Genomic DNA, 11,588 nt, shown 5'->3' with positions numbered 1-11,588 from the left:
CCCCCAAGGATGGTGATTATGCCCCAACGACACAAAAGCTTTTTTTTAAAATATTTCTGGTGATTTTAATGATGAAATTGAATCATCGTTTATTTATTTACTTATTTATTTTAATTTATGACCATATTTTGAGAAAAACGTATGACTGCTGCTTTTATTGTTTAGACTAATTTAAAACAAATCTATGTTTATAACTTGTGTATGCTTTTTTATTTGACTTCTTATTTGAAAAAGGTTAAAGCAAATTAATGACTGACTCAAGACAGAAAAAAACTTCTCTATTTTGATGATTTCGACTTTTTTGTTATCTTGTGTTTATTTGAAGGAAGATCRAAATGTGTATTTGTGTGCAAGGGTGTAACTAAGAAATTCAGGGCCCCTGAGCCACCTCGTGCTTTTGTTCCCCCCCCCTCAGCTTTAGTTTTTTTCGGCAACGCTTCAGTAAATTCCCATCTGCTTTCTCCCTCAGCTCTGGTGGCGACTGTGATGTAAACCCAAACAGAGACGTGTGCTGCAGGGAACAGTACTTCATCGACTTCCGCGCGCTCACCTGGACCCAGTACTGGATCATCGAACCGGCGGGATACCAGGCGTTCAGGTGCACCGGAGGCTGCAAGCAGCCTAAACGTAACCACGGCTATGGGGAGCGGCGGTGTGTGGTGTCGGAGAGCGCCACGCTGCCCATCATGTACTTGGTGAAGAAGGGGGACTACACTGAGATCGAAGTGGCCGAGTTCCCCAACATGATCGTGGAGAGGTGTGCGTGCATGCATGACAACATCTCGCTGGTATGAAGGGAGCAGCTGTAGTGTCCCTAAAACTACGAACTCCTGGGATATTACATGTTGATATATTTAATGCTGTGTCCAGAATTCTCTATTGAAATGGACATTTCTGGGAGAGCTGTGAACCACACGCAGAGCTGCCACCTCCCTCCACAAGCACTTTCATTTATTTTGTAAATAAGAATTTGTACGAGTTGACTAATCTATAGTGCAACCATTCAAATTCTGTCCGATTCTTCCTATTTTTTCAAGCTGTCCATATTAAGAATAAGTTTTATGTTTGGAAAAATAAAATATTTTATTTCACTTTTGGCTCCTGATTGTCTTGTGAGTGGAACTACTCGTGCTCAGTTCACATTCCCTGATCACTTCACATGCAGTCAGCAGCAGCCTCTCGTCTTTCACCTTCTGATTTGCACTCATAGGAAATTTTAGAGCAGAGTAAATAATTTCCCTAATGACATCTGACATGCGTTACCTCACAGAGGCTTTGATAAAGATGGTCAAGCCTGCTTGTAATGCTTTGTTTACAATAATAAGAAGCCTTGCAGGCGCATACGGCAGAAACTGAAAGCCAATCCGCATTGAGTCAGCCTCTTTCCTGGTGGTCATCAGAGCCTGACCCAAATGCTCTGCTGACTCAGTGGGGGGGTTCTGTCATTCACTGATTAGGGTAAACATGCTGTCCTGACAAAAACGATCAGCTGTCTGAACGAATGACCCCCACCCACCTGTCATCCACACAGGAAACACTGGTGTTTCTGTAAAAAAATAACAGCAGGGCTGCTTCCAGAAAGTTTTAAGAGGTGGGCAGGTGGGGGCGCAGGGTAACCTTGAGGTGAAACATCAAAATCAAAAGCCAYATCAGCAGCTCAGAAGTTTTAATTAGTTGCTGTCAGGCTAATAGAATTTGGTTGTAATAAAGGAGTTACTGAACTGGTTTTATAGTTGTATTGTAATTTGTGGAGTATTTGCAAATTATCCAAATCTATAAAAGATTTGGCCTGATGCATGCTTTTTTTTTGAACCCTTAACTATTGTCTCTGTATAAATAAAGGATGGATAATTAAATGAAATTAAATTTAGTCTTGCTTTGTGTCTTTACAGTTGAAATTAAGACCAGAATCACAATTCAATTCGTCGTAGTTGTTCTCTTTCGAAACTATCATTTCTTGAAAGAATGCATATTACCCGAATACCAAAGTTTAAAACAAAGCTCTTACTATTAGTTTGTGAGGATGACCCTCAGCTATTAACCACCTATTACTGGAAGATGTTTGACCTGTGTATGTTTGGTAGCAAAATATYTCATGAACCACTGGACCAATGACTAATCACTGGATTTACATCTACAATTGATTCACCTTTGGAGCCACCTCAAGTCAAAATGAGCTAAGTACTGAACACAGCTAAGACCCTGTTGGATTGTTTCCATCATATGACTCCAGTCTCAAAAGATTTGTTTGAAATTGTTTTTAAAATTAATTTTTATAAACCTTTATATCTGTCAATTTTGTATGAAAATTGTTGAACAGTGGCAGTAGCACTTGGCTTTAACAATTCCAGCACAGCTTGGGGCATTTTTGAAGGAAGGTCATAAGAATTGCACTATCCATGAAATAATAAACACAGAGCAACATGAAGGTTTGTAAAATAGTATTTTACAAATAGCATTATAAAATCCTCTATAGTCGTTTGAAGACCATGGAAACCCCTTTGGTCTTGGCCTTGCTTAGCACCTGGTTTGTCAAGTCAGGGTTGTGTTTCCTCATACCTATGCTCCCTGCCAGTACACCCATTTTCCCCACTACCATAATACAGCACTTTTCATGTTTTTAATACATTTGAAGGTAGAATCAAGCTTCTTTCATGACTTTTATGGGAACAGATATGGACCCTTCAAGCTGGTTAAAATTTACCTTTATTTCTCCAAACTGAGGTTGTTCAAAAAGCTATCTACAACAGTTAATTTCACCACAGAAGCCCATCTATTGCTCAAGTAAATTGTTTTACTTGGTATAATAAAAAAAAGAACTGAATGGTACATCAAACAGCAGGACATGAGACAAATTTCCTCTTCACGTCACATTTATTACTGCGTTAAATCAGGAACATTCATGCATGTGTAAATTAGTGGTGTATTTACATCTTAAATGTCAGAATAAGTAACTGAAACATCAAATCTCGTGTTTCTGGCTGTATGCTGTTGAATGTACAAGCCACACAGCTGCCAAGAAAAAGGCTTGGAGAGGTTGAAACACAGCAAAAACTCTAAACATGTCCATAATATACATATAGTGCCATTTTTATGACTTTAAAACGGTGGTTGTGCAGCCCTTAAAAGTTTGCTGGTGAAAGATTAACTCTGGTATTATAAACCTGTTGGAAACTTGAAATGACAAAATAAGAAAATATGGAGGCTTGATGAGACCTTTCTCCTGAGAACGACATATTTAATGCTCTAAACTGAACAAGAAATCAAACCACAAATTAAAAATATAATGGCTAAAAATGGCTTGGTTTTACAGTTTAGTTAACATACTTTTAAACACTAAAATAGCTAAAGCACAAGAAATACGACACCTAAAAAGAATCCTTAAGTACTGAGGTGTTAGGAGCTTGCTGCTCATTCAAAGGTCTTTTCAACACCTTTGAACTAAATCAAAGTCATAAGCCAGGAAGAATGTACAAAAGCAAATAAGTAGTTTATTGTAGGTCTATGAAAGTGTTACAGTTTTAATGGTGGGAAAAATTTTACGGTAATTTATCTGGGGCTCTCCTTAATATAGCATTGACGTATACAGTTTAACAATAGAGCCCAGATTCCATTCAAACATTACATTTTTTAAATTCACAAACTATGCAAAAAAAAAAAAAAAATACAATTTGTAATAGAAAGCAAAAATATCACAGCACATAAAATGCTTATAAACCTGGGAAAATAAAACTTAAATAGTCCCACTGGGAGGTTTCTGACATAGCAAACATTTTCTTTAAAAGCACATCATCTGAAAGTGGTTCAGTCACAATGAAATATACAACAAAATAAAAAGGCAAAACAACAATGACTGACTAATGAAGCTGAACCCACACTATGAAAGGTTTGATTAGACTTGTGTTGCCTTGTCTCCTCTAATGGAATGTTGCTCCATGTTGCTTTAATCTTTGATTGGTGGGGTTTCAGGTGACTGAAAGTAGATTCTAAAAAAACAAACAAAAAACCTTAAAAAGCAGGGCAGAGTGATGCTCCGTGGCTAGCGGTGGGTTCTCAGTGTTGACCACCAGTCCATTAGAACAAGTGTCTCAGTAATATCCAGGCTGATACTGCTGGCTCCAGGGTTTCTGGTTCCAGAACTGAACAGGAAAGAGGTTTCAGAGTTAAAACAGAACTTTATGATCAAAGTATTTCATAGAACAGTTTATTTAAACAAAAGACAATCTGTGAACATGTAATACTGAAGTAATACTGAAGTAATACTGAAGTATTGGCATTCCTTGAAGAAATCGCCATCGCAGAAAACGACAGAATTGACTACTATTGACATGTTCATTTGCATTTTGTTTACTTATATTTGTGCATTACAAATAAAATAACTAAAAACAGGGATCATATAAATAATGTTCTATGAATCTACCAACATAAACGAATCAGTTTTAGACAATATGAGATGTTATTTAGGTAGAAAAACCAATAGATATTGACATAGTTGATGCATTTTCTAATTTTTAAACTAAGAAACCCATAAACCTATGTCTATATAAACTCTGGTATTTTCTCTCAAGGTTATACAGTTAAAATTGGATGACTTTTAGCTACTACCACACCAAACTTTATCTTAATATCTGTAAAGTGGCTGAGCTAAAGTCAGTTAACTCCGGTGGCCATCTTAAAGTGGAGTGACTTCAAATGTTTTCAGTTGCAGATGTACATCCAACGATTACTTTCTAAAAAAATCCAAATTCCATCTAGTGGTTTATGAGATATTTTGCTAACAACGTTGACTCCAATAATTACTGGCAGTTTTAAAACTAGATCTTGTTTAACCGGTTTGCACTCAGCTACTACCACAATTTTTAGCTCAGTAGTTGTTTAACTGACTAGTTTTTGTCATTTTTTATACAGCATGGCATGATAAGACTACACATTTTACTTAAAGACCAAAGTAGGGATTGTGGAGATACTGACCCCTTGCTGCCAGCTCTGGTTGAAGGCCTGAGCCTTGTCCATGCCGTTCCTGTTGCCAAAGTTCCCACTGTTCCTGTTGTTACCAAAGTTGCTGTTTTTGTTGCCATAATTTCCACAGTTGCCACCTCTCTGCTGGAACTGTAGAGGACAACAGGCAAGTCAAATATAACCTCATGTTTGGACATTTAAGTCCACAGCTGTTTGGTGATGTGACAGAAAACTGATGCCATATTTGGTCCCACCCACCTGACCCGGATGGCCCCGGTTTCCAGTACGATTCATGTTGCCTCCACCACCTCTGCTCATGTTCCCTCTGTTCATCTGACCCCCTCTGTTCATGGGTCCTCCCCTGTGTCCCATATTTCCTCTCATTGGTCCACCTCTAGGGGATCCACCAAGACTGGGAATGGGGCCTCCGCCCCGGCTGAAGCTGCCACGACTGGGGAAACCACCTCTGTAGGGGGGTGGGGGAGGCAGAAAGCTACGAGGAGGTCGGGTGAAGCCACCACGTGGTCCAGGAGCTGTGGACAGAACAATGTGGGCTTGAGCTGTAAGAATTTGAATCCTGGTGTTCAACATGAGAAATGTCACAAACTTCTGTTCAAACATTTACTTTCTATCAAAGCTACTTTACCTCCTCTAAAGCTGCCTCTGTTCTGGAAACCTCCACGACCACCACCACCACCTCGCTGTCCAGGTCCGCTGCGGCCAAACTGGTTCTTGCCTCCACGGCCCCGATCACGATCACGTGGTCCGCCACTGCCGCTGCCTCCTTTTTTGGGAGTAGTGCTTCCCTGGTTGGGCTTCTTCTCAGCAGGCAGAGCGGTCTTGCTCTCCTCTTTGTATTGCTCCAGCAGCTTAGACGCATCCTCCTTCGGTAGCTCAGCATAGATAACCTCGCTGAAGCTTTCGCCCTCCTCAGGCAAAGAGAAGAAGCCTGCAGTGTCAAAAACAAAATAAACCAGAACATAATTAGAGATAAAGTTCAGAGAAAATTAACCTTGGCTCTTTGAAATAAAACAGACATTACCTTTCATTTTAAGCAACGCATGCTCAGGCACTTCTTTACCATCACCCTCAACCTTCTTCTGGACTCTCTGCTTGTAGTCCTCATCTGAAGGGCAGACCACGACAGCCTTGCGCTGGAAGCCAGCAAACAGACACATCTTCCTCTTCTGGCCAGGTGCAGACAGGTTAGTCTGGAAAAAAAAATTAAAATTAAAAAATAAAATAAATTTTGAGGTATATTATGTAAAAATTTTAGACTGAAAATATTAGTTTGCTTAGAAAACTTACATGATCCAGAATGTAGTTTCTCTTCTTGCGGGCAGCAATCTCGATGAATTTTCCCAAGAAAAGTGGTGCTCTTTGAGAAATGGTGCTGAGTTTGGTAATATCCTTGGACTGGCGCTTTAAGCTGTTCATCTGTGTTCATTAAAACATAAATATAAAATAACCAAATGAAAAGCAAGAATTTGGAGTCTTTTCTAAGAAATGGCCATATCTCTACTGACCATCATTTTCTCCACTATGGTGTCGCTGCTCAGGATGTAGTACTTCCCAGGGTTCTGTTGGACATGGTTCTTCACCCATGTGGTTTTCCCTGAGCCTGGCAAACCAACCATCGCGATGATCTGCAAAGCACAAGGGGTTGAGAAAAACTATGTCCAACACATGTAAAACAATGAAAAAACTTCGTATTAAAGTCATCACTTTGCTCACCTCACAGTCAGCCTTGACCTGGGGTCCTTTCTGCCCCCGCACTCGCTCACTGACTGGGATCTGCTGCAGGAAGCTGTAGCCCTGAGGTTGAGGGAAGTACGGTTTCTCCAATTGGCCAAAGTTAAACTCCACGGCACAGTTRCGACAGATAACATGAGGGAAAAGGGCCTGGCCATTTAAAGAGTCCTTGAGGACTTGGAAAGCTACAGCTGGTTCACCGCCATTCTTGGAGAAGGACATTACCACCTCGTCCCCCTCAAAATCCTAAACAAAAGATGCAGAGATAGTTTTGTACAAGGGCTAAAGAATTACAAAATGTATGCCAGGATATACTTTTAAGTATATTAAAACTAATCTCACTTAGTTTTAGAATAAATACAAATCTAATTCATTCTCTTACAATGAGACAACAGATGGTGTCATTCTCCTCGAATGTTTCTCCAAAGTCCTCGGTCACACAGTTAGTTGTCTTTTTGCCTTTCCAAGAGTAGGCATAAGAAAACTCTTCCTCACCTTCACAGTAAAAACAAACAAGAAAGGTGTAATGATGGTTAGAAATTGAGACACTTTTCAGATTTTATACATGCTRAACAAAATAATCACCTCTCACCATTTATTCAGTAATTTCATGTTGATTTTAACCACCAGAGGGAGTGGTTGTGATTTATCTAATTAACCTATGAGACTGTGGAGCTAAAAAAAAAAAAATAGTACTGACCTAGGAGCAGTGAGCCATTTGCCAGGGACCATCCAACCTGAACGTCATGAATCTCCAAGTTTTTGCTGGAAATGTGCTTCACTGGAATCTTTTCTGTCAACTGAAATAACAAAGCAACACACCTAAACATCACCAGAAACAGCAGAATTTAAGAGATACACCAACCTCTGAACAATAAGTGACTTTAATGTACAACGTAAAAAAAAGTTTATACATTTTAAAACATCAGGTATTACCATACCTTCAGCTCAAAGCAAGCTTTGCCTCGGTTCACACCATAGGTGGCTTTGCCTCCAGACCAAAGATAAGCAAAACTTTCCATAGTGAGAGAAGAAGCGCTGTAACGGTCACGTGACACCTTAAAGTGCAGGTCGCAGTTGTCTGGAACACACAGAGTTGCAAAGATATGTCTTCTGACACAGTAAATGTATAAAAGTTCTTAAAAATAACAGAAATTTACATCGTCCTTTGTTGAAACTATACAAATATTGTAAGTCTTACAAGTATCCAAGCAGACTTTAGTGTCATCTGACTCCTCATCTTCCTCCTCCAGTGGGGGTACAGGAGACTTGAACGAGGCACTGAAAAATGATAAGAGCAGATTATTTAGACAATTCTCATGTGGGTGCAGCTGGGGACCGTTAGCTGAAATTTTTTTGGAGGAAGGAACTGGAAAGACAAACAGAACATGACTGAGAAAGTGAGCCTCCAAATATTTTGGAAGGCTTCCTGTATTGTGGACCCTGGCAGGTACTTACATTGCAGTATCCAGTGAAATCTATATTGTGAAAGATACACAGAAAAAAAGCACTGCCACTAGCTTTGATTAGACAATGTTCAAATCCTTTTAAGGTGGGAGTGTTTGTGTTGTCACGGTTTTTGGAGTTGGTCACAGCAGGTGAAGTTATAATTAACATTGTGTGTGGAAAAACGGACATAAAAAGTCATAAACTTCTGTTATAACAAGGACAACACCAGCTGGTTGAAAAAAGCTGCTGCAGTTTGAGATTTTGAACCTAACTTATTACAAACAAACTAAATCCACTAGATTTACTAGGAAGATGATCCATTTTATTTTGGTGTGGAATGATTAAAGTCTTCCTGAATCCAGAGACAATTGTAGCAATTGACCCCAACAGCCATGAAAGTGATACACTTGCAGTCTACGAGAAAAAACAAAACAAAAAACACTCTTTCGGTTCTTGGGTTTACTATTTTGGGACATAAAAAATAGTTTTACCAGGTTCTAAAATTATTCAAATCCAACCTCAAATACACACAAAAGATTCTACCATACCACTATWTATTAGGGCTGTAGCGATACACKTATCTCACGATATGATACTCTGCTCACGATACAATATAAAAATTTCAAGTGATACGATTTGATACGATTCGATTTTCTGAATGTTTTTAGAGGGACAGAGTGATTTTGGTGACATTTTGTGACTGTTCCATAGACTTGAATTGAATTAATTGAACTGAAAACTGATTAAAAGCACCAACTACACAATACTTGGCTCTGATTGGACAGAGACTTAGAGTCTAAAGCTGTACAAAATTAATCAAAGATGCGGTGAGAAAATTAGTTTCCTTTAATTGAAACAGTGCAAACTGCAGCTTACAAGCCTAAATAATATTTGGTTCCATCCAGGAAACTTTGGCAAAAATAGAGCAAATGTTTCCAAATCTTCAGGATTTGTTGTTCATAAGAGGAATTAAGAGTTATGCTATGTTCACATCAAATGCGTTTTGAGCAGCAAAAATGCACCCAACGCCTTGGACGCACTACGTTCAGACCAGGACAGAGACTAGATGCGCGTCTGAAGAGGGAGGAGCGTCTTGAGTTTTTCCTGGTCTGTCTTCAGTGAAATAAAGAAAATGACTTTGCTTTATTAAATTTAGAGCAAGCAAACGCTGCGCACACCAAATAATGAATTCACCAGATAATTTAGAGGCGGTCTATTTAGTTAGTTTCACCTCTCCAGGAGCTGCGAGCTGACAAACTATATTTTTTGTCCTGAGCCCAGTTTAACACCGTGGTCAGTTTAACGAGCTGCTGACCCACATCGGTGCTGATATCTCCAGCCAGAACACCAACTACTGACGGTCGATTTCAGTGAAAGAGCTCCTGTCCGTCTGTTTCAGGTTAGTGGGTAACATTCAGGAAACCGCCACGTGGAAAAAATGATTCTCTGAGTGGTTGACGCGGCGTGTTGAGCAGCAAAATTTCACATTTTTGAACTTGGAGTGTCGGCTGCTTTGGACGCACTGCATGCACGGAAAATGCTCTACCGCACCTACCACTTCCTTGCGCACTGCGCTAAATGGGCTAGACGCACAGCGAGACCCTAGACTCGTGTCCACCATAGACTTTGCATGTAAACTGGCTGCTTTGGCTGCTCAAAACGCGTTTGGTGTGAACGTAGCATGGACTTAGAGGTAAATTATTTTGTTCCCATGTTACAGAGGGGGAAGAGATTATTTTAAAACAACTGAAATATTTGGTTGTTGTATCAGCAACAAAAAAAATAAATACACACAATGTGTTGGAAGACAGTGTTTGGTAGCTGAATGATAAACAGTGAGGCTAAAGAGAACATGAGAAAAGTTGGAAAAGGACTGATAAGGCAGGTTTTCCCCTACATGTAATTGAAAGTGGCGCTCCGCCACGGCTAAAAGCCGCCACACCTTCAGAATTGTTTTTTTTTTTGTTTGTTTGTTTTTTTAAATCAGCAAACAGGGGTTGACACAACCATTGTTTAGGTTGTTTGAGACAACACATTTTTGTTTCAGACAACCAGGTCCCGCCTCCCGGTTTTCTGGTGGACAACCAAGAAAAAAAAGACCTAGGTTAAAGTTTTCCTCCGCGGGTGTTCATCATTTGTAAAAATGAACGGGAGAAAAAATAAACTCGTTAAAGCCATCTAGGGATTGAACTGATGGTTCTTTCACCCAATAGGGAACCAGAGTCAAAGTTTTACCCAATCAGAACAGAGCAGGGTGGGTGCGCACTGCCTTTTTTCTTTCTCTGTGGGTGGGTGGTCAGTTTTACTCAAGTCAGGTGAACACCTCCCGGGAAAGCCCTCAGCGTTTCCTGGGGGATTACGTCGTATTTTATATATATTTTATTTCTAAAAGCACCTCGCAGCAATTCCACCAGAACACTGTGTGTTCACGAGCACAAAAACACCGCGACAAATCACCTGACTGAGGGGCAGCAACTATACCTCTCCACGCGCAACACGGCCCCGATCTTCCCGGGACTTAAGAGTCCACATGTCAACCCAGGTGGTTACGTGTAATGAGCATCAACTCAAATATCCTTAATTTGTGTGCAAAAAAATCTGTATTAATCACACGCGGGTGCAGTGGAGGTGCAAGCGGACCGCAGCTGCGGGGGGTGGGGGTGTCTAAAATCACAGAGTTCTCTGAATCAGCTTCAGGTGTTTGTTGTTAATCATAAATATCTTCTAAATTTAACCAGGTGTTTCAATGCCTTTAAATTACACAATAATTTTACTGGAGAAACTTGTCAGTTTGGTTAAAAAAATAAATCAGTAAAAGTACATTTTTTTTATATCTCTGCTATAATTTTTTTAAATATACGTATATGCTCATCAGTCAAAAACACTAAAATGATGGAAGAGATGTTTAAAAACCTCTTTCCTCAGAAAGTCTTCAGTCCTAAGAACACTAAACTGTAACTTTTAATAAGGTCATGTACACAGTACACTCCTATTTAGATGAAAATGTTTAAGCAGAAAGCTTGTGAATGTTTATTTTTGCTCTCTATTTCAAAGAAGAGGATGAGTAGGAAGTTTTACTCAAGCAGCTCCTGAAACCTGTTGACTGAGAACATTTGCATATACTGTTTAAACTTTGTATACAGGACAATTTAGCCTACTTATTAAATTACAATGAGATTTTTGCTGACAATCAGATTGTGACAACCTGTTGTCCCCAGGATTGTCTTGGATATGAAGAGAAACCAATGATGGAGGTGCCGGGTGTGAAGGGAGGGTCAGCCCACCAGTTTATACAGATCACAGTGATGAGTGTGAAAGGGTGCATAATGSTGCGTTCACACCAAACGCGATTTCAGCATCAGGATCATCAGGTTTACATGCAAAGTCTATGGTGGACGCGCTTCAATCAGCGTCGGGAAGTGCTGCGG

General features: G+C 39.8%; 2 protein-coding genes across 2 annotated transcripts in view; one reads left to right on the top strand and one right to left on the bottom strand.

Moving 5' to 3' along the window:
• The window catches only part of lft1 (lefty1), a 2,397-nt gene extending 1,306 nt beyond the window's left edge, over positions 1-1,091 (top strand). Inside the window, exon 4 of the mRNA XM_014024194.1 lies at positions 470-1,091. Within this exon, the coding sequence (XP_013879648.1) occupies positions 470-794 (325 nt within the window). The 3' untranslated portion in view covers positions 795-1,091. The remainder of the gene's footprint in view (positions 1-469) is intronic.
• Positions 1,092-2,855: 1,764 nt separating this feature from the next.
• The window catches only part of hnrnpub (heterogeneous nuclear ribonucleoprotein Ub), a 13,060-nt gene continuing 4,327 nt past the window's right edge, over positions 2,856-11,588 (bottom strand). Inside the window, exons 3-14 of the mRNA XM_014024191.1 lie at positions 7,913-7,992; positions 7,653-7,792; positions 7,412-7,511; positions 7,094-7,206; positions 6,694-6,957; positions 6,486-6,605; positions 6,268-6,396; positions 6,002-6,170; positions 5,606-5,908; positions 5,218-5,492; positions 4,972-5,109; positions 2,856-4,139 (exon numbers count right to left, since the gene is read on the bottom strand). Of these exons, the coding sequence (XP_013879645.1) occupies positions 4,089-4,139; positions 4,972-5,109; positions 5,218-5,492; positions 5,606-5,908; positions 6,002-6,170; positions 6,268-6,396; positions 6,486-6,605; positions 6,694-6,957; positions 7,094-7,206; positions 7,412-7,511; positions 7,653-7,792; positions 7,913-7,992 (1,882 nt within the window). The 3' untranslated portion in view covers positions 2,856-4,088. The remainder of the gene's footprint in view (positions 4,140-4,971; positions 5,110-5,217; positions 5,493-5,605; positions 5,909-6,001; positions 6,171-6,267; positions 6,397-6,485; positions 6,606-6,693; positions 6,958-7,093; positions 7,207-7,411; positions 7,512-7,652; positions 7,793-7,912; positions 7,993-11,588) is intronic.

The sequence above is a fragment of the Austrofundulus limnaeus genome, unplaced genomic scaffold (assembly GCF_001266775.1).
Source record: "Austrofundulus limnaeus strain Quisiro unplaced genomic scaffold, Austrofundulus_limnaeus-1.0 Scaffold412, whole genome shotgun sequence".
In the NCBI taxonomy this organism is placed as follows: Eukaryota; Metazoa; Chordata; class Actinopteri; order Cyprinodontiformes; family Rivulidae; genus Austrofundulus; species Austrofundulus limnaeus.
The sequence above is the reverse complement of the archived record's forward strand: the minus strand, read 5'-3'. Positions and strand labels throughout refer to the sequence as shown.